The sequence below is a fragment of the Triticum aestivum genome, chromosome 2D, assembly GCF_018294505.1.
Source record: "Triticum aestivum cultivar Chinese Spring chromosome 2D, IWGSC CS RefSeq v2.1, whole genome shotgun sequence".
Classification (NCBI taxonomy): domain Eukaryota; kingdom Viridiplantae; phylum Streptophyta; class Magnoliopsida; order Poales; family Poaceae; genus Triticum; species Triticum aestivum.
This window is the reverse complement of record NC_057799.1, coordinates 368,930,429-368,952,610: the sequence shown is the minus strand read 5'-3', so window position 1 is coordinate 368,952,610 and position 22,182 is coordinate 368,930,429. Positions and strand designations below refer to the sequence as shown.

Sequence of the window (22,182 nt, the reverse complement as noted above, 5' to 3'; positions counted from 1 at the left end):
TTGCAATGCTTGCAAGGCTTATAGTGATGTGCATTACCGAGTGGGCCCAGAGATACCTCTCCGACATTCGGAGTGACAAATCCTAATCTCGAAATACGCCAACCCAACAAGTACCTTCGGAGACACCTGTAGAGCACCTTTATAATCACTCAGTTACGTTGTGACGTTTGGTAGCACACAAAGTGTTCCTCCGGTAAACGGGAGTTGCATAATCTCATAGTCATAGGAACATGTATAAGTCATGAAGAAAGCAATATCAACATACTAAACGATCGAGTGCTAAGCTAACGGAATGGGTCAAGTCAATCACATCATTCTCCTAATGGTGTGATCCCGTTAATCAAATGACAACTCATGTCTATGGCTAGGAAACATAACCATCTTTGATCAACGAGCTAGTCAAGTAGAGGCATACTAGTGACACTCTGTTTGTCTATTTATTCACACATGTATTACGTTTCCGGTTAATACAATTCTAGCATGAATAATAAACATTTATCATGAGAATAAGGAAATAAATAATAACTTTATTATTGTCTCTAGGGCATATTTCCTTCAGACTCCCACTTGCACTAGAGTCAATAATCTAGTTCACATCGCCACGTGATTTAGCACCAATAGTTCACATCACCATGTGATTAACACCCATAGTTCACATCGTCATGTGACCAACACCCAAAGGGTTTACTAGAGTCAATAATCTAGTTCACATTGCTATGTGATTAACACCCCAAGAGTACTAAGGTGTGATCATGTTTTGCTTGTGAGAGAAGTATAGTCAACGGGTCTGCCACATTCAGATCCGTATGTATTTTGCAAATTTCTATGTCAACAATGCTCTGCACGGAGCTACTCTAGCTAATTGCTCCCACTTTCAATATGTATCCAGATTGAGACTTAGAGTCATCTGGATCAGTGTCAAAAACTTGCATCGACGTAACCCTTTACGACGAACCTTTTGTCACCTCCATAATCGAGAAACATATCCTTATTCCACTAAGGATAATTTTGACCGCTGTCCAGTGATCTACTCCTAGATCACTATTGTAGTCCCTTGCAAAACTCAGTGTAGGGTATACAATAGATCTGGTACACAGCATGGCATACTTTATAGAACCTATGGCTGAGGCATAGGGAATGACTTTCATTCTCGTTCTATCTTCTGCCGTGGTCGGGATTTGAGTCTTACTCAATTTCACACCTTGTAACACAGGCAAGAACTCTTTCTTTGACTGTTCCATTTTGAACTACTTCAAAAACTTGTCAAGGTATGTTCTCATTGAAAAACTTATCAAGCGTCTTGATCTGTCTCTACAGATCTTGATGCTCAATATGTAAGCAGCTTCACCGAGGTCTTCCTTTGAAAAACTCCTTTCAAACACTCCTTTATGCTTTGCAGAATAATTCTACATTATTTTCGATCAAGAATATGTCATTCACATATACTTATCAGAAATGCTGTAGTGCTCCCACTCACTTTCTTGTAAATACAGGCTTCACCGCAAGTCTGTATAAAACTATATCCTTTGATCAACTTATCAAAGTGTATATTCCAACTCCGAGATGCTTGCACCAGTCCATAGATGGATCGCTGGAGCTTGCATATTTTGTTAGCACCTTTAGGATTGACAAAACCTTTTGGTTGCATCATATACAACTCTTCTTTAATAAATCCATTAAGGAGTGCAGTTTTGTTTATCCATTTGCCAGATTTCATAAAATGCGGCAATTGCTAACGTGATTCCGACAGACTTAAGCATAGATACGAGTGAGAAACTCTCATCGTAGTCAACACCTTGAACTTGTCGAAAAACCTTTTGCGACAATTCTAGCTTTGTAGATAGTAACACTACTATCAGCGTCCGTCTTCCTCTTGAAGATCCATTTATTCTCGATGGCCTGCCGATCATCGCGCAAGTCAACCAAAGTCCACACTTTGTTCTCATACATGGATCCCATCTCAGATTTCATGGCCTCAAGCCATTTTGCGGAATCTGGGCTCACCATCGCTTCCTCATAGTTCGTAGGTTCGTCATGGTCAAGTAACATGACCTCCAGAACAGGATTACCGTACCACTCTGGTGCGGATCTCACTCTGGTTTACCTACGAGGTTCGGTAGTAACTTGATCTGAAGTTACATGATCATCATCATTAGCTTCCTCACTAATTGGTGTAGTAGTCACAGGAACAGATTTTTGTGATGAACTACTTTCCAATAAGGGAGCAGGTACAGTTACCTCATCAAGTTCTACTTTCCTCCCACTACTTCTTTCGAGAGAAACCCCTTCTCTAGAAAGGATCCATTCTTAGCAACGAATATCTTGCCTTCGGATCTGTGATAGAAGGTGTACCCAACTGTCTCCTTTGGGTATCCTATGAAGAAACATTTCTCCGATTTGGGTTTGAGCTTATCAGGATGAAACTTTTCCTTATAAGCATCGCAACCTCAAACTTTAAGAAACGAAAATTTTGGTTTCTTGCCAAACCACAGTTCATACGGTGTCGTCTCAAACGAATTTAGATGGTGCCCTTTTTACGTGAATGCAGCTGTCTCTAATGCATAACCCCAAAACTATAGTGGTAAATCGGTAAGAAACATCATAGATTGCACTATATCCAATAAAGTACAGTTATGATGTTCAGACACACCATTATGTTGTGGTGTTCCTGGTGGCACGAATTTGTGAAAGTATTCCACATTGTTTTAATTTGAAGACCAAACTCGTAACTCAAATATTTGTCTCCGCGATCAGATCGTAGAAACCTTATCTTCTTGTCACGATGATTTTCCACTTCACTCTGAAATTCTTTGAACTTTTCAAATGTTTCAGACTTATGTTTCATCAAGTAGATATACCCATATCTGCTCAAATCATCTGTGAAGGTCAGAAAATAACGATACCTGCCGCGAGCCTCAACACTCATCGGATCGCATACATCAGTATGTATTATTTCCAATAAGTCAGTTGCTCGCTCCATTGTTCCGGAGAACGGAGTCTTAGTCATCTTGCCCATAAGGCATGGTTCGCAAGCATCAAGTGATTCATAATCAAGTGATTCCAAAAGCCCATCAGCATGGAGTTTCTTCATGCGCTTTACACCAATATGACCTAAACGGCAGTGCCACCAATAAGTTGCACTATCATAATTAACTTTGCATCTTTTGGTTTCAATATTATGAATATGTGTATCACTATGATCGAGATCCAACGAACCATTTTCATTGGGTGTGTAACCATATAAGGTTTTATTCATGTAAACAGAACAACAATTGTTCTCTATCTTAAATGAATAACCGTATTGCAATAAACATGATCAAATCATATTCATGCTCAACGCAAACACCAAATAACACTTATTTAGGTTCAACACTAATCCCGAAAGTATAGGGAGTGTGCGATGATGATCATATCAATCTTGGAACCACTTCCAACACACATCGTCACTTCACCCTTAACTAGTCTCTGTTCATTCTGCAACTCCCGTTTCGAGTTACTAATCTTAGCAACTGAACTAGTATCAAATACTGAGGGGTTGCTATAAACACTAGTAAAGTACACATCAATAACATGAATATCAAATATACTTATGTTCACTTTGCCATCCTTCTTATCCGCCAATCACTTGGGGTAGTTCCGCTTCCAGTGACCAGTCCCTTTGCAGTAGATGCACTTAGTCTCAGGCTTAGGTCCAGACTTGGGCTTCTTCACTCGAGCAGCAACTTGCTTGCCGTTCTTCTTGAAGTTCCCCTTCTTCCCTTTACCCCTTTTCTTGAAACTAGTGGTCTTGTTAATCATCAACACTTGATGCTCTTTCTTGATTTCTACCTTCATCGATTTCATCATCATGAAAAGCTCGGGAATCGTTTTCGTCATCCCTTGCATACTATCGTTCATCACGAAGTTCTACTAACTTGGTGATGGTGACTAGAGAATTCTGTCAATCACTATTTTATCTGGAAGATTAACTCCCACTTGATTCAAGCGATTGTAGTACCCAGACAATCTGAGCACATGCTCACTGCTTGAGCTATTCTCCTCCATCTTTTAGTTATAGAACTTGTTGGAGACTTCATATCTCTCAACTCGGGTATTTTCTTGAAATATTAACTTCAACTCCTGGAACATCTCATATGGTCCATGACGTTCAAAACGTCTTTGAAGTCCCGATTCTAAGCCGTTAAGCATGGTGCACTAAACTATCAAGTAGTCATCATATTGAGCTAGCCAAACGTTCATAACGTCTGCATCTGCTCCTGCAATAGGTCTGTCACCTAGCAGTGCATCAAGGACATAATTCTTCTGTGCAGCAATGAGGATAATCCTCAGATCACGGATCCAATCCGCATCATTGCTACTAACATTTTTCAACTTAGTTTTCTCTAGGAACATATCAAAAAATAAAACAGGGGAGCTAAACGCGAACTATTGATCTACAACATAGATATGCTAATACTACCAGGACTAAGTTCATGATAAATTTAAGTTCAATTAATCATATTACTTAAGAACTTCCACTTAGATAGACATCCCTCTAATCATCTAAGTGATCACGTGATCCAAATCAACTAAACCATAACCGATCATCACGTGAAATGGAGTAGTTTTCAATGGTGAACATCACTATGTTGATCATATCTACTATATGATTCACGCTCGACCTTTCGGTCTCAGTGTCCCGAGGCCATATCTGCATATGCTAGGCTCGTCAAGTTTAACCTGAGTATTATGCGTGTGCAAAACTGGCTTGCACCCGTTGTAGATGGACGTAGAGCTTATCACACCCGATCATCACGTGGTGTATGGGCACGACGAACTTTGGCAACGGTGCATACTCAGGGAGAACACTTTTATCTTGAAATTTAGTGAGAGATCATCTTATAATGCTACCACCGAACTAAGCAAAATAAGATGTATAAAAGATAAACATCACATGCAATCATAATATGTGACATGATATGGCCATCATCATCTTGTGCCTTTAATCTCCATCTCCAAAGCATCATCATGATCTCCATCGTCACCGGCATGACACCATGATCTCCATCATCTTGATCTATATCAATGTGTTGTCACATGGTCGTCTCGCCAACTATTGCTCTTGCAACTATTGCTATCGCATAGCGATAAAGTAAAGCAATTATTTGGCGCTTGCATCTTATGCAATAGAGAGACAACCATAAGGCTTTTGCCAGTTGCCGATAACTTCAACAAAACATGATCATCTCATACAACAACTTATATCTCATCACGTCTTGACCATATCACATCACAACATGCCCTGCAAAAACAAGTTGGACGTCCTCTACTTTGTTGTTGCAAGTTTTACGTGGCTGCTACGGGCTTAGCAAGAACCGTTCTTACATACGCATCAAAACCACAATAATAGTTTGTCAAGTTGGTGTTGTTTTAACCTTCACAAGGACCGGGCGTAGCCACACTCGGTTCAACTAAAGTTGGAGAAACTGACACCGGCTAGTCACCTGTGTGCATAGCACGGCGGTAAAACCAGTCTCGCGTAAGCGTACGCGTAATGTCGGTCCGGGCCGCTTCATCCAACAATACCGCCGAACCAAAGTATGACATGCTGGTAAGCAGTATGACTTGTATCGTCCACAACTCACTTGTGTTCTACTCGTGCATATAACATCAACGCATAAAACTAGGCTCGGATGCCACTGTTGGGGAACGTAGTAATTTAAAAAAAAATCCTACGCACACGCAAGATCATGGTGATGCATAGCAACGAGAGGGGAGAGTGTTGTCTACGTACCCTCGTAGACCGAAAGCGGAAGCATTAGCACAACGCGGTTAATGTAGTCGTACGTCTTCACGATCCGACCGATCAAGTACCGAACGCACGGCACCTCCGAGTTCAGCACACGTTCAGCCTGATGACGTCCCTCGAACTCCGATCCAGCCGAGTGTTGAGGGAGAGTTTCGTCAGCACGACGGCGTGGTGACGATGATGATGTTCTACCGACGCAGGGCTACGCCTAAGCACCGCTACAGTATTATCGAGGTGGACTATGGTGGAGGGGGGCACCGCACACGGCTAAAAGATCAAACGATCAATTGTTGTGTCTCTAGGGTGCCCCCTGCCCCCGTATATAAAGGAGCAAGGGGGGAGGTGCGGCCGGCCAGGAGGGGGCGCGCCAGGAGGAGTCCTACTCCCACCGGGAGTAGGACTCCCTCCCTTTTCCTTGTTGGATTAGGAGTGGAGGGGGAAAGAGGAGGGAAAGAGGAAGGAAAGGGGGGGCGCCGCCCCCCTCTCATTGTCCTATTCGGACTAGGGGGGAGGGGCGCGCGGCCCTGCCCTAGCCGCCTCTCCTCTTCTCCACTAAGGCCCACTATGGCCCATTAAGCCCCGGGGGGGTTCTGGTAACCTCCCGGTACTCCGGTAAAATCCCGATTTCACCCGGAACACTTCCGATATCCAAACATAGGCTTCCAATATATCAATCTTCATGTCTCGACCATTTCGAGACTCCTCGTCATGTCCGTGATCACATCCGGGACTCCGAACAACCTTCGGTACATCAAAACATATAAACTCATAATATAACGGTCATCGAAACGTTAAGCGTGCGGACCCTACGGGTTCGAGAACTATGCAGACATGACCGAGACACGTCTCCGGTCAATAACCAATAGCGGAACCTATATGCTCATATTGGCTCCCACATATTCTACGAAGATCTTTATCGGTCAGACCGCATAACAACATACGTTGTTCCCTTTGTCATCGGTATGTTACTTGCCCGAGATTCGATCGTCGGTATCTCAATACCTAGTTCAATCTCGTTACCGGCAAGTCTCTTTACTCATTCCGTAATACATCATCCCGCAACTAACTCATTAGTTGCAATGCTTGCAAGGCTTATAGTGATGTGCATTACCGAGTGGGCCCAGAGATACCTCTCCGACAATCGGAGTGACAAATCCTAATCTCAAAATACGCCAACCCAACAAGTACCTTCGGAGACACCTGTAGAGCACCTTTATAATCACCCAGTTACGTTGTGACGTTTGGTAGCACACAAAGTGTTCCTCCGGTAAACGGGAGTTGCATAATCTCATAGTCATAGGAACATGTATAAGTCATGAAGAAAGCAATAGCAACATACTAAACGATCGAGTGCTAAGCTAACGGAATGGGTCAAGTCAATCACATCATTCTCGTAATGGTGTGATCCCGTTAATCAAATGACAACCCATGTCTATGGCTAGGAAACATAACCATCTTTGATCAACGAGCTAGTCAAGTATAGGCATACTAGTGACACTCTGTTTGTCTATGTATTCACACATGTATTACGTTTCCGGTTAATGCAATTCTAGCATGAATAATAAAAATTTATCATGATAATAAGGAAATAAATAATAACTTTATTATTGCCTCTAGGGCATATTTCCTTCAGTGGGAAGGACACCCTATCGCACACACTCACTTGGCGACGGTTCCAAATGGCGTCGCAGAAAGGGGTTAAAAACCGTTTCTTTAGGACCGACGCGTATCAGTGACTGTTCAACCAGTCCTCCACTGGGTCCTGTTCATCCAGCGGCAACGGCCTCTACTACCACGGGGTCCTGTTCATCCAACCCCCACCGGGAACTGTTCATCCAACCCCCAACAACGCTCACTGTTTATCAAGAGGCAGCAGGTTCGATCGTCTTCAGTTAGCAGCAGTAGCAAAGGAATCGCTCTATCGGGTTCAGTTAACAGCCAGGGATCGATCGATCGATCGGGTTCAGTAACGCGTAGCCAGTGCAATCGCTCGGGTTCAGTAGGTGAATGCCTCGCTCGGGTTCAGTTAGTGCCCAACGCCTCGCACCCACACATGTACGTGTACGAGAGAAACCCGCAATCCCTCCGTGCATCGCTCGACCCCGACCACCCACTGTAACCGGGAACTCCCCGACATTTTCCTCGCCCTCGCTTCTACCACGGTTTTTGACGGCCCAAAGAATGTCATGCAGCTGCGTCTCCGGCCCGCCCAGGATGAAAAGCCCATTTTCTGTCATGATTTTTTGTCATCTTCTCTACTCCTAAGGCCTTGTACAATGGGAGGTGCTTAGAGAAATAAACCAAGATTTCTTAAGCACCGGTGCTTATTTGTACAGGATAGACTTATTTTTCTGAAGCACCACCCTAAGCATCTTCCATTGTACAAGGCCTAATGGAGCAGTTGGTAGCCTGGTACTCCGGTTTTATTTTCGTCCGGGCTTTTGTTCCACCCTTCCCCCTCATCCCACTAGTTTTAATCTCTTTGTAAAAACTACAAAAGGAAACAAAAAAACGTACGCCGCGCTCAGGCTTGCTTCACCACGTCCCCCTGATTTCTTCCCCTAACCCAGCTAGGGTTCTCACCGCCGCCGCTTCTCTGCTGCCACCCGATCACATCTCTCCTCCCCTACGCTCCGGGCCGCACGACGTCGCCGATTCCGCCTCCTCGTGCGACGCCACACCCGATCCTCTTCTCCAGAAGCTGCCGCCTCCCTTGCAATGCCACCACCCGAGGCCCTCCACGGACACCACCATCACGGACGTATCTTGGACAGCAGACCCCATGATGGTGGAAGGAAGAGCAAGAGGGGGGCGTCGAGGCTGGCCGCCGCCATGAGGAACCGGCGTCCGTGCGCGCGGTGATGGCATGGTGGCGGAAGAAGGTTGTGTTCCCAAGTGCATCGTGTGCTGGCCGCCGTCTCCATCCGCGTCCGCGCTCGCAAGACAGGTACGCCGCCGAGCCCGACAAGATAGGATGCGCATCTTGAACAGATTAGGGGTGAGCGCGGCGTGCACGATGATGACATGTTGTCCTTTCTGCGATTGTTAATTAGTATTGAGGATTAATTTTTGTGCGGGAAGATTGAAAAGATCAGTACGTGAATGCAGAACAGACGGTGAGGACGGTGAATCACACCATCTGGAAGGAGGCACTGGGGCAACATCAAGAAGTTCTGTTAAACTGATTCATAGCGGCGTTTCAAAGTTCAATCAGAAGAAGCGCGGCTTTGTGGTTTCTACAGGATGGAGAGGCACCCTGCACATCCCTGAGCTGAACAAGCTAAATCTAAAGTTGGATGTGTTCTTGCTTACACATGTGGACATAGATAAGAGGGCAATTGTAATCCACGATGATAGAATACCCATTTGATGGCATGGACATTGGGATGGTATTCGGGATCCCCTGCACATGCGCTTGCATTGCTAACAAAAAGAATGACTGCATTCAGTCAGCAGCCAAGGAGATTAGAAGTCGTTTAGGGATTGTATAGGATCAGAAGAAGGAAGAAGTTTGAAAGAAGCTCAAGCAGTACTGGAAAAGAATTATAACTCACCAATGACAGAGAAGGAGCTGCATGATTCCAAGACAATACTTATTGTTTTCCTTGTGGGACACATGATGGCACCGATGGCAAAATATGATTATTCAAGCCTAACATATTGGCCAGCGCTTATGGGTCCTGGCAATATTTTGAATTACAATTGGGGTTAATATGTCATTGAAGGCATACTAGAAGCGGATAACAAGCTAAAGTGTGATGTCACGAGGAAGAAATCCACGAACAACATAACTGGGTGTTTACTGTTCCTTCATGTATAAGCCAGTATCTCGAAAATTATCGGTCTGAGCTGCATTGCATTTATACATAATGATCAAGTGCATTATTTGTGCAGGTATTTTATCTCGATAGCCTTAACCTGGGTGAAATAACGATGCAGCATGACATTCTTTTGAGAATCAAGGCGTTCAACAACAAGATTATGAGGATCATGATCAATGATGATTGCAGCCGATCTATATATCAGCAATGATCAGAAGTTGATTTCAGAGCATCCAAGGTATACTGAGTGCAGAGTATTATCATGATCATTATGAATTGCCTTTGCTTGTTGTCTACCAACAGTCAATTATAATCCAATAGCCAAGAGGAGAGAAGAAAGTGAGGAGGAGAAAGGAGGGGTGGGGTGGTGGCTAAAAGAGGTGGCCTGATAGAGGTAAGGTGATGTCGCCGAAGGAAAGCAATGACACACCCTAAGACTGGAGCACATGGCCTTCTGGTGGTATCATTAGTCTCTATATGTATCCATTTGTTTCTGTGGCAATACATGGATAATTGACTAGGTAAACTTAGTAACTGATCAGAATTAATGTGTATTTTTTTATTAAGGATACCGGACACTGTTTAAATATAATGAGATTCCTTGCAACCTCATAGAAAGAATTCAGGACTTCCTTTTTGGGAACTCGGGCTTCACTTCATATCTTTTACAAGTAGCGATTTTTACTTTGTTTCTTCAAATTATGTTTGATTACACATTTTTTTCTGCCTCTGTATCTTATCAGGGAACGGCGACCAATAGATCAAAAGATTTTTTGTTTGATAGGAAGCATAAAACACAAAGAAACATGAAGCCCTTGCTGGACTTGACATAGGCATCAGCGAGCATGGAGCATGGTCTTGAGGTGCGAGTTGGACGGGTGGATGTACTTGACAAGGAGCAATTAGACGTGAGCATGCATGGCGGGCAATGCCGCCGACGGTCAGGCGGATAAGAAGACCAAAGAGGAAGGCCGCATCAGGCATGCATCTTCGATGATGCATGCCTGTGCATATTTGTGGGGGAATGGTGCTACCTTGAGGCAAAGTGTCTTTTTGGGAAGGTTGCCGGTAGAGAGAAGTTCTATAGTTTGGCTTGCGGAGTAACATAGACAGGCATGCTGGTGCTATAAGGCTATATCCATGGTTTAATTTCGCCTCACCATTCCTGCTTGTTGGAACATGTTTGATGTACTTGCACATTAAAAAGAGTGTATGAAACCCTTTACAAAGCCATTTGTATCCAGTATCCTATAGTAATAGATGTACTGCATGCTGGTTGAGTTGAGAATTGTTAAATTTTTGCAAGTGGTAGCAGTACAATGGTTTGCACACATTGACATTGTGCTTCTAAATGATCTGTAACATTCATTCTGAATTATTTGGTTTTGGTCCTATGCTTTTTAACTGCTTATTTACCGATGAAGATAGCATATGTTCCTATTTTTAAATGTAGTTATCGGTGCTTCCGGTTGGTAGACATCAAAATATTTTAGACTTTCAGACATTCTAAATCTCTTCATCCTTTGCTATTATTTATGATACATGGAATAGAGGAGGAAAAGCAGAGGGAGCGCAGTGCCAAGCAAATGCGGCAGGAAAAGTAGGAAATAGCATTGCTCGAGTCGGGAATGGTAGGGGCGGCACTACTCCTACGCTATTGTTCATGTTCGTGCCCCTGCTGCTACATTGAGAGATGTTTGACAGAAAAAGAGAGATGAGATGAGATTCTTTACTCTACGGTATTGTTGCTGCCACTATTTAGGGGAGCATAGATTATCCAGACCGTTGAATTTTGGAAGTCTGGGTCTTGTTTGATGTCCGAACACGTTCGGACGTATGAGCAAGAAATGAACTTCGACCTTATAGATGACCTTAATCATTTAATGTGCATTGTAGCCCGTAGCACTACGGGCGTTCTACTAGTAGAAATAGGAGCCCATCATATCTATGATGATACCGGGTTTTGTCACAATTATCATCAAGAAGTCTCATAAGCATGACAGAAAAAAATTCGTTCGGCCCAAAATGTCACGGATGTGTCTTTTTTTTGTAGTGATCGGCGCCACCGAGACGAGGTTTTCCCTAAGCCCTAACACATCAGTTCCACCGAGTTATTCCCGTCGATCCCACCAAGATTCCTAACGTTCATATTTTTTGAACAAATCGGTGCCACCGAGTTTTCTGTTTGGTGCCACCGAGATGGGTCAAAAGTGTGTAACGGTTGGTTTTTGTGTGGAGGCTATATATACCCCTCCACCACCACCACCACCACCACCACCCCCTCTTCTCATAAGAGAGAGCCATCAGAATGTGCCTACACTTCCATCATTCATTTTCTGAGAGAGAACCACCTACTCATGTGTTGAGATAAAGACATTCCATTCCTACCATTGGAACCTTGATTTCTAGCCTTCCCCAAGTTGCTTTCCATTCAAATCCTTCTTCCACCATAACCAAATCTGTGAGAGATAGTTGTGTGTTGGGAAGACTATCATTTGAAGCACAAGAGCAAGGAGTTCATCATCAACACACCGTCTATTACCTATTGGTTAGGTGTCGCTTGGGAGCCTCTGACATGATGTGGAGTTGAACCAAGAAGTTTGTAAGGGCAAGGAGATCGCCTACTTCGTGAAGATCTACCCAAGTGAGGCAAGTCCTTCGTGGGCGATGGCCATGGTGGGATAGACAATGTTGCTTCTTTGCAGACACTTCGTGGGTGGAGCCCTCCGTGGACTTGCGCAACCGTTATCCTTTGTGGGTTGAAGTCTCCATCAACGTGGATGTACGATAGCACCACCTATCGGAACCACGCCAAAAATATTCATGTCTCCATTGCGTTTGCCTTCTCCAAACCCTTCCATTTACCTTCATATGCAATGTTTTACATTCCGCTGCTATACTCTTAGAATTGCATGTGTAGGTTGATTGCTTGACTTGTCATAATTGCTAAAATCTGCCCACAACTAAAATTGGGAAAAGGAAAGATATTTATTTAGTCAAGTAGTCTAATCACCCCCCCCCTCTAGACATACTTTCGATCCTGCACCATCTATGCATAAGAGAGAGTCGCTTACAAAACATTTATTTATCGTAGGGACATGTTGCACGCTCTTCAGGCACACGGTCTTTCCTAAAGTAAACCTCAGATCGACCATACCAACACCATGAATAAAAGCATTGTCATGCTTCCCATCAGAACGAATGTAGTCCGTGCGACCTGATGAAAAGAAAACATTGAGAAATCAAAACACACACACACACATGTATATTATCACCTGTGTCAATCCACCAACCAGGAGAATGACATACGAAAAGAACAATAGGAAATCTAGCATATCTGACATCTTTCATCGCAATATCACCAATAAAAGCATTAGTATTCTTGTTGTTGTTTTGAGGCTAACACATGTCATAGCGGTTTTCGCAATCGGGAGCCCATTGTCCTTCCTTACCACGGACATGGCAATTCATTTCTTCTTAAAGGTCTCCTTGTTTTTTCTCATAAAAGGTCTCCTTGTTCTTATTGAAGTTGGCAGACTTGAGGCATTTCTCTTGCCTTCAAATTTTCCTTTACCCTAATAGTTGTTCTTGTTCTTGAATTTGTGGGATTGAAAATTCTTCTTGTGTACCAAGTTGGCACTAGAGCTCCCTTCATAGAAGCGAGCACGTCTGTCTTTCACCCTCGCCTTCTCTTTCAAATAAAGAGTGCCAATGAGATTAACAACAAAAAATCATGTCTGTTGGTTTTAGAAAAGTGACAAAAAATCACCACACAGGAGGAAGCTTGGCAATGATGGGTTCATCAATAAACTTGTCTAGCAACTCACAGTTAAAATGCTCAAGTGACTTAGCGAGTGATTGTATCTCATGAGCCTGCTCAACCACAGAGTGGTCATCAGTCATCTTTTAGTCATGATTCGTTCCATGACATATAATTCGCTACATGCGTCCGAGAGACCCCAATTTTGGCCTTGAGCGCATTCCACATATCTTTGCCGACCATAATGGTCATGAAGGGATCAACAATCTTGACGCCAAGAGCACTCAAAACAACAACTCGAAAGAGAATGTATGTAAAGTTTGCTCATGTTTAGGAGTAACTGGCCCCACTAGCTTGCCCTTGGAGGCATGAAAAAAAATTATAGTGGTAAGCCAAAGAACTACCCTTTCATGGCACCTCTTGTAATTCACACCCTCAATCACAGGAGGCTTGAGAGTCGCATGAAAAGAAATTGGAGAAAAATGCCTACATCCATCAGGTTTTTGGTTTGATGAATATTTGAACAATTTTCCATTAAGGTTAATCCAAAAAATTGGTAGATAAAACTTGATATTCATATCGATTGCTACTGCCAGTATTTCAAACATGATCACTAACAAAAGGGGCGGGAACACATACGGTGCGGTGGAAGAAGAGTCGGGCACATTAGTCGCCATGTCGCTGAATGGATCGGCGGCGGCGGGGAAGTAGTCATGGTGGGGGAGAAGTCATGTGTTGCACGATGGAGAAGAATCCAACAATCGCGCGAGAGCGCTCCCTAAAAACATGATAACATGTCTCCCGCACAGGATCACATGAGGCGAGATTTTGAAGGCTCATTGTCTCACTTGGCGGTGCACACCAAGAAGCTTGATGGGAAAGTTGTAAACGAAACAAAGCTCACGAGGCAAAATGCATAGGAGCTGAGGTGAAATCGTCTACGAAAGAGAAACAGCCTCTAATAGACAGGAAATGAAACTGAAGGGACTAACGAGGAGACAAGCAACCCAATAATTGTTAGTGCAAAATATGTTCCGACTTCTATTTTCCTACATGACAAAAAGAAACCAATGCGTACACGTGGCATAGGCCCTAGCTCCGCTCGATCACGATACACGACACGCGTGCGATGCGTGGCGGTTGGCAGAGGAGCGCGTGTGTGTCATCTTCTCAAGCTCTTACTAGTATGTGAGTTGACCAACCTTATATGTCGGTCCAACACATCCTCCACAATCAGGATAGGACTAAACTTTTCACACACCCTTGTCATGTATGAATAGGACATAGGACCTCTGGATTTTTCTAGGAATTACCGGAAATATTAAATAGGCTAGAGCTCAATAATTACAACAACAGTACCACGTTAATTGTCCATAGACATATTTGTTAGACCACTAAACAATCTTTTCTATCAGATAAAATGAATGTAGGGCTCCTCTATTGTGTATTACGGTAGAAGAAATGATTGAGAAATCATCTTGCTCTGTTTGCACCGCTTCTTCACCGCGACACCACATCCAGTCAAGCTTCGTCGCAACTCGTATCATGATGTATTTCATGCTCCCACTTCCCGATACCTTTAGTATTTTTTTTGACGTGTCAACGGCGGGCTTACGCCTGCCTGAAGCATATATTACCAAAACATTGTAACCATTACAAAGAAGAGATCATAGTTTCATTGTTGGGGCAACGGCTTGACCAGAGCACGAGGTCGGCAGCAGCAGACCGAGCATTGATGTGGATTCCTTGGGTTTCATTCGGAAAAACCTTGGTGTTTGTGCGTTTCCAAATATTCCAGCGGATCCCAAAATAACCGAGGATCTGACTTTATTTGTCAGTGCTCACAAACGAAAGACGCTTCAAAAGAAACATTGCTTCCTCAGATACTGTAGCGAGCAGGAGAGTATTGGCCATCTTTTGTTCCACTGCCGATCACTCAAACCCCTCTGGGACGAGCTGGATAGTGTACATGATACCTTTAGTACTGTAGAACGGATTTGCTTATTCTCACTTAGCCTCATGTAAAACGTCTTATATTAACGTCTTATATTGTGGGACAGGGGGAATATGTCATTAGACTTTTACGCGAGTAGACATTTTCTAGCTAACCACCACACTAGAAGCCTTTTCTAGCAGAGCTCTGCACTCCAAATGCATGTCTTTGTTCGAGAAACAAGGGTAACAATGAAACGCTTCAAAGGAAGAGGAGGGATATTGCCTAAGAGTTTTGTGGACCACACAAACCTCAAGGAAACCCGAGTCAAATTTCCTCCTCCGTTGGGTCGACGGACGGTTGCCCTGCTCACATCCGTCCTACATCCATGCGCAACCATGGAAACCCTCCTGCCACCTTGGTTATTTAAGCGCAGTAGGTGGCATGCAGAAACCGGTGAGTTTCTTTGCCCTCCTCTCTGCATTCACCCCCAGGCCATTCAGCCTCCGCCGAGGCAGAACATTCACCGGAGGTAGAGGGGAAACGCGCAACAGCCATGGCCTCGCTCCGTATCCTTTCAGTGATCGCTGTGGTCGCCATCTTTGCCCTCGCCGGCACCGCCGTCGCCAATGACCTCCCCGACTACATTGTTCAGGGACGGGTCTACTGCGACACGTGCCGTGCCGGGTTCGAGACAAATGTGACCGAGTACATCAAGGGTAAGCAAGGCATCTCTGACCCATACTATTACTACACATCTCTGAACCTGTGAACAGCTGAAACAGGACATGCTGCACTCAGTGGTACTTAATTTGTTGATGGACTGCAGGTGCCAAGGTGAGGCTGGAGTGCAAGCGCTTCGGCACTGAGAAAGTTGAGCGCTCGATCGACGGCGTAACCGACGAGACTGGCACTTACAAAATCGAGCTCAAGGACAGCCATCCGGAGGATATCTGCGAGATGGTTCTTGTCCAGAGCCCCCTCCCAAACTGCAACGAGATTCAGGAACTCAGGGACCGCGCCGAGATAGTCCTCAGCAGGAACGTTGGCATCAGCGACAACATCCGCATGGCCAACCCGCTCGGCTACCTCAAGGACAAGCCGCTGCCCGTCTGCCCTGACCTGCTCAAGACGTTCAACCTTACTACTGATGATGATCACTGAGCAGAGCAGGCAGACCGCCAACATGGTACCACTGGAGAGGCTGCTGCACCACACCAATAAATCTGTTATCTGGCATGCAAATAGCATGGTTGTATCAGCAGAGTACAGCATCAATGCATAGCTGTCTCTAATGCTACTTACAGCCTTGTGATGTACTCCCTCCGTAAACTAATATAAGAGCGTTTAGATCACTACTTTAGTAATCTAAATGCTCTTATATTAGTTTACAGAGGGAGTACCAGATCTTGCCATCGATTCTTCTTCTGCAAGCTGTAACAAATCTTGTCAACAAAAGTCACCATCCACCTAACCTGATAAGAACAATGCCATTTCATTTCTTTCTAAATTACCAACTTCAGAAATCGCTCATGTTAGATAACGCCTTGGGTGTAATTTACACCCGTGGCACTGTGTTTCTATTACATCACATAAGAGGAAGTATGAACTATTTCTATGGGGCTTATGTGGCAAAGAGGATGGGAAGCTCTTGACTCTTCCCTACCACGGTTTCAGATCTCCAACAGGTCCAGCAGTCCAGTTGAGATGCTTCTCGCTGGGTGGCAAGTATACACCCTCAGGGTGTGGGAGCTTACGAGCAAGGCCATTCAAGATCTGGTGGAATGCATCTCGTGGTTGGGCTGGCTGTGGGAACAACATGGCCTGCTTCATTGATGGATTTGCGAGCAATCTTTGCTTTCTTAGAATATCCTCGATGGGCATTGATGTCAGGATTGTGTCCAACTTTGGGACATCCTTCTCCTCCACAAAGACACCAATTTCTTCCCATGGGATAGCATCAGCAAATGGCAGCACAATATCGTCAGCTATGATGACTGGAATGCAGCCAAAGACCACAGCCTCAACCAACCTAGGGCTCCATGGTGCCCAGCCCAACGGGCACAGGCAGAAGACCGCACGCTGCATGTCTTCATAGTAAGTGGCAGGGTGGTCGGTGGAAATGTCAAACAGAGGATTGTTCTTGAAGTTCTCCCACAGGGAAGCCCGCGCACCTCTGTACAACACCACCACTGAAGTGAGTAAATAAATGGAACCAAACCATGAGGAAGAGTTCAGATTGGTCAAATTTTAGAAGCATTGATACCTTGCATAGTAACCACCCTCAGGGTCATTTCCGGTGTCATAGAACAGACCCCTAAAGTAAACGAAGATTGACCGTGGTGTGTCCCGGGGAATAAGGTGAGCCTGCATTTTCTGAGGAGGAGCAAAGGGTGGAATGATGATAGACCCCTCCTTCAGGCAAACATGATTCTCCTGTCCAAAAGTTTGCACCAATGTAGCACGTCGCAGCAATGGGAGAATGCCACGTTCAATAGCTTTTTCTTCCTGCAAATACCAGCGTAACTATTACACAGAGAACTTTTGAGCAAAACGCAAAATAAAGGAAGATATATTCCTAATTACTACCTTTGTAAACAAATATAAGACAACCTTTGCAGACGTCTTATATTTGTTTACAGAGGGAGTATGACCTACTGCCCTCCTTTAGTTACAAGTTGTACTAGAAGAAATAACAAAGTCAGGCATAAGGAAACCCTTAGTGAATATGTGGGTCCGAGGGACTAGTGAATTCACCTGATAATGGAAACAAGCTCCAAAATCATGTGGGACAACAAAGAAGTGATCTGCGCCATCAGTTCGGTTCCAAAAGGGCCACTTATTCGAAATATACTGGATCGAACTCCTCATCACCCGTGGTGACTTGAATGGCAAGGGAAGACCAGCAGGAGTTAGGTCACATGTAGTATAAACTGGTATGTAGAACCAATCAGCCTCTTTGGGTTTGAGTGTCCGCACAGCACTTGAGAGCAAGAAACGATGCATGAATATTTCCGCAGCAAACATGTGATTGAGGCACCGGGGATCCTTGGTGACCATCTTCTTGTTATACTTTCTTGGCAAGTCATATATGAAAACCTTTAACTTTCCCACAGGATTGTCTTCTAGCACATCACCAGCACTTCCTACAAGTTAAATAATCGCAAATTCAGCAAACAGATGAGCGAATTATCTGAACAAAATTTGAAGTAATTAGGTTGTGCAACAGCAAAGCATACGACTATCTCTATCAAAAATTGTGAGATTATATCAAGTTTATTTAAACTACTTGAGAATGGTAAACTGAACCTTTGTGATTATAATTGATCAATTCTATCTCAACCAAATATATTTGTGTACAGACGCATAAACATAATCTTGGCACAATATCCAACACGAAAGGCAGAAAAAAAAGGCGTATCAACTGAACGGAGGAACTGAACCAGAACCAATCTGGACTCAGCGGCCCTCAAAAGATGACCTAGTCCACAACTCGAAAAACAGCAGGAGAACCAATCATCTCCACAGATAGAACCAAATTACAATCATACTAACTCGCAGTTTAAAGCGTCTCAACAGGTGGAACAGGAGCGAAGAAATCCTAGTTTCTGAAAACATCAAACTTTTGAGAAGGAAGAAACAAAAAAGGAAGAGATTTGGAGATATGGCCGGACCTGAGATGCGCTCGCTGTGCTGCTGAACGGCGTGGTCGGCCTCGCCGGACTCCGTAGCGGCCGCGGCGGCCGGCGGCGTCAGGACGGACGAGAGGGCCACTGCCGCCAGGAGCAGGGCCACGGGGAGCCATACCGCCTTCGATCCCATCGTGGACGGCACCGCCCTGCCGGGTCTCAGGCACCCAGAGCCGAGTTTAATTAACTATGAGATTGGATTTGGGAATTCGATAAAGGGAGCAGATTGGGTAGCAGAGCGAAGCAAGGAAGGAGGAGGTCAAGAAGATTTTGTTAGGAGAAATGGAGATTGGAGAGAGGAGAGAGAATGAGATAAAAAGTCTGCAGTAAGCGTACAAAACCACTTTCCTTGACCAGTTATGAAGTAAAAGATGGGGCTTAATTAGAGGTACTAATCACTGTGTTATCTGATCTCCGAAAAAAACACTGTTGTCTGTTTGGTTGAAAATCATTGTTGTTATTAATGCTGGCTTCACTTTTTTTAGGAAATCATGATGGCTTACTTATCTAGTGCCATATAAGGAGAGGGCCCAAAAGCACTGGCGCTGGATAATAAGGGTAGTCATAATACTCCATCATAAGAGCAATTTCTGAAGAAAGAAATAAAGATTGTATGGTATCTTGTCTCAAACTTCAACAGTTTCTATGAACTAATTTGTGTGCAAACAAATAAAGATTACTGCCAACTCAAAAGAAAAAGGGGATACAAAATATCACCACACAGTTCGCGCTGGCCGGCACACATGCCAGCACACAAAAAGGGGTGTGACTTGAGTTCGACCACGCCATCACGGCCTCATGGTCATGCCAGCACACAAGCCGGCATACAAAAAGGAAGGCGCTCGCGGCCACGAGATCACTCGTCGGTGAAGTTGAGCATTTCGGCCTGCATCTTCTCGAACCACGGCCTCTTCCTTGGCGACACGGTGTTGGGATCCACCTTCATGATCTCCATCCCGGTCATCATGCTCGCGAGAGCCACTTCTTTCGCCTTGGTCTTGGCGTTGGCGGCCTCGATCTCTAGCATCTTGGCTTGCTTCTCTGCCTCCAGCTCAAGCATCTTGGCTTGCTTCTCCGCGTCCATCTCAAGCCTCCTCCTTTGGATCTCCATGAAGGCATTCATTTGCTCTTCTTTGAAATGTCGGCGCTCCTCCTCCCTTGAGTCCTTCTTATTCATCATGCCCTCCACGCTTGCGATCAAGGCCTTTGATGCCGCATCCCGCTTGTCCTCCTTTTTGGAGTTGGTCTTCCCCCGCGGCCGTGCCGGCTCGCCGTCCCCAACATCCTCCATGGCTTGCTTCCCCCATGCGACTTGAGGGCGGCATATTGCGCCTTGAACTTCTCCTCGTCTTTTGATGACCCTGAAGCAATGGGAGAGGTTGAAGCACTTGCCATTGTGTTGGACCTTGAATGCCTCCAAAGCTTGAAATGCCTACAAATGTTTTCATGCAAGCATATTGGCAAATGGTATGCGAATGAACACGCAAGCATAAACTTAATGACACAAAAGAGGGCGGCTTGCTAGCATACCATGTCTTGCATGCCGATGCCGCTCACGGGGCGGGCCTTGACACTCTCAAGAGTGGCACAAAACTTGTTGCACTCTTGTTGGATCACCCTCCATCGCTTTGAAATGGACACCCACCCGCGCGTGCTCACAATTTGGTAAGGCGAAAACTTCTTGCGCTCATGAAACTCCCGGTGGACACGAATCCAAAAAGTTGAATGCTTTTGTTCGGCACCCGTCTTGGGGTCTTATCCAATGTCTCGCCAACACTCGCAAAGAAGCTTGTCCTCGGCCGCCGTGTATGCCTTCGTGAGCTTGCTCTTGCGCTTCGGCTTCGGACCGACGGCTTGGTTGGCGAGCTCGTCCTCAAACAAAGGCTCCACGTCGATGTCGCACTCGTCCTCTTCCTCTTGCCCGTAGTCATCTGGAAACTCGTGGTCAAGTGGGAAGCTGTCCAGGTCCATGCCGACCTGATCACGCATGAAGGTCGCCTGATCGGGATCATAGTCAGCGGCCGGCGTGAATGCCCCACGGCCATCCTGGCTTTCTGTCTCGTCGGGACCATAGCCAGCGGCCGGCGCACCGCCCTCGAAGATGAGGTTCTGCATGTAGTCCTCGCCGCCGCCGGCCGGCATTCCCTCGAATAGGTTGCGGGCGTCCGGGAGCACGCCGGCCGGCATCTGCCGCACGCGTTTCCTCGCGCCTCCGGATGATGAGCCACCGGCCACCGGTGTGGCGTTGAGGTCGATGGGCGCGGGCGCGGGCGTGGAAGGCGCCACCACGCTCACATCGGGCGAGCACTCCCCGGAGAGGCGGGAGGCCTGCGGGTACACGTGGAAGCCGGGCATCGGGGTGCAAGCCGACGTGTGGGGCGAGTCGGGCAGCACCATCCGAGGGAACGCCGATGAGCTAGTGCTGGCCGCGGTGACGGCGGCGTTGACGAGGCCATGCTGGCTAGGGTTTAACCCTAGCATATAGAGCGCCTCCCTTGTTGTCGCCGCGACGCGGGCGTTGGTGACCTCCTGCTGCACGGTGGCGGCGACGGCGGCAGCCATGACAGCTTCATCTCTCGCGTCCGTGGCGTGCCGCCAGACCTTCCTCTTGGCCGACTCCCTTGCCCGTTGTTCGAGCGTTAGCGCCTTCTTTGGCTTGGGCGTGGCGGCGGTCTTGCGCGGGGCACGAGGCTTGCCTTTGCTGGAGGGGGCGGTCGTCATGCCGGACGAGGCGAGGGAGGCGAGTGTCGGCGTTCTGGGAACGGGGGTCCCCAGACTTGCCTGTCTGCGGCCCACGGCGTGGCTCTGCGAGCGGGCCCGTACGGCCCATCTTCACCAGCAAGCACTCAAGACCCTTGCGAGGGGCCAAGCCCCGCGAGGCGGACGACAGAAGACCTCCTCGGGAGCATCCTCACCAGGGTGGCTCGCGAGGGGCGGAGAGATCAAGGCAAGGGAAACCTCGCGAGGTTCTAGTGACGTGAGCCATGATGATCAAGATCAGGCGGGCGCCAGCGCGCACAGTGTCCTTATTTCCTCTTTGGTGCTAAGGAAGCAAGCGCAGGCGCGGAGTACCGAGGCGTCAAGCAAAGGTTTCCATACCAGTGCAACGAGACCAAGACCAGCAGGATGGCAAGACGGAGGTCACCATGGAGCTCAAGGCGGCGTCACCACCAGAGCCTTTTGCAGGCGAA

At 46.0% G+C, this 22,182-nt stretch overlaps 3 protein-coding genes and 1 long non-coding RNA gene across 5 annotated transcripts; 2 read left to right on the top strand and 2 right to left on the bottom strand.

The window, feature by feature from the left end:
* The first annotated feature begins 8,319 nt into the window (after positions 1–8,319).
* LOC123049349 (uncharacterized) lies at positions 8,320–10,870 on the top strand. Of its 2 annotated transcripts, none has more exons than XR_006423568.1 (3): positions 8,320–8,735; positions 8,897–9,602; positions 9,683–10,870. It is a non-coding gene; the product is annotated as an uncharacterized lncRNA (long non-coding RNA). The 2 variants fall into 2 exon arrangements; XR_006423569.1 differs by having other exon boundaries at positions 8,897–9,847; positions 10,353–10,870.
* Positions 10,871–15,750: 4,880 nt separating this feature from the next.
* On the top strand, positions 15,751–16,920 carry LOC123053187 (pollen-specific protein C13). The gene is made up of 2 exons (XM_044476608.1): positions 15,751–16,021; positions 16,132–16,920. The coding sequence occupies exons 1-2, from the start codon at positions 15,859–15,861 to the stop codon at positions 16,464–16,466; spliced, it is 498 nt and encodes a 165-aa protein (XP_044332543.1). The 5' UTR covers positions 15,751–15,858; the 3' UTR covers positions 16,467–16,920.
* LOC123053186 (probable glucuronosyltransferase Os04g0398600) lies at positions 16,774–19,307 on the bottom strand. The gene is made up of 4 exons (XM_044476607.1): positions 18,977–19,307; positions 18,060–18,448; positions 17,569–17,810; positions 16,774–17,478 (listed from the first exon to the last, which is right to left on the bottom strand). Exons 1-4 carry the CDS (start codon positions 19,122–19,124, stop codon positions 16,965–16,967), a joined length of 1,293 nt encoding a protein of 430 aa, XP_044332542.1. The 5' UTR covers positions 19,125–19,307; the 3' UTR covers positions 16,774–16,964.
* A 1,469-nt stretch (positions 19,308–20,776) lies between these two features.
* Positions 20,777–21,346, bottom strand: LOC123049348 (uncharacterized; the record flags this gene model as incomplete). The annotated part of the gene is made up of 1 exon (XM_044472273.1): positions 20,777–21,346. A coding segment is annotated over exon 1 (570 nt), but the record flags the coding sequence as incomplete, so codon positions are not given.
* Between the last annotated feature and the right edge of the window lie 836 nt (positions 21,347–22,182).

What these genes read in the sequence shown, in the direction of transcription:
- LOC123053187 (XM_044476608.1), top strand. Translation starts at nt 15,859, where the DNA reads ATGGCCTCGCTCCGTATCCTTTCAGTGATCGCTGTGGTCGCCATCTTT. An exon ending in TGTGACCGAGTACATCAAGG is followed by an intron (nt 16,022 to 16,131) that starts GTAAGCAAGGCA and finishes GATGGACTGCAG; the next exon opens with GTGCCAAGGTGAGGCTGGAG.
- LOC123053186 (XM_044476607.1), bottom strand. Translation starts at nt 19,124, where the DNA reads ATGGGATCGAAGGCGGTATGGCTCCCCGTGGCCCTGCTCCTGGCGGCA. An exon ending in GAGCTTGTTTCCATTATCAG is followed by an intron (nt 17,811 to 18,059) that starts GTGAATTCACTA and finishes TGGTATTTGCAG; the next exon opens with GAAGAAAAAGCTATTGAACG. An exon ending in GAGGGTGGTTACTATGCAAG is followed by an intron (nt 17,479 to 17,568) that starts GTATCAATGCTT and finishes GGTGTTGTACAG; the next exon opens with AGGTGCGCGGGCTTCCCTGT.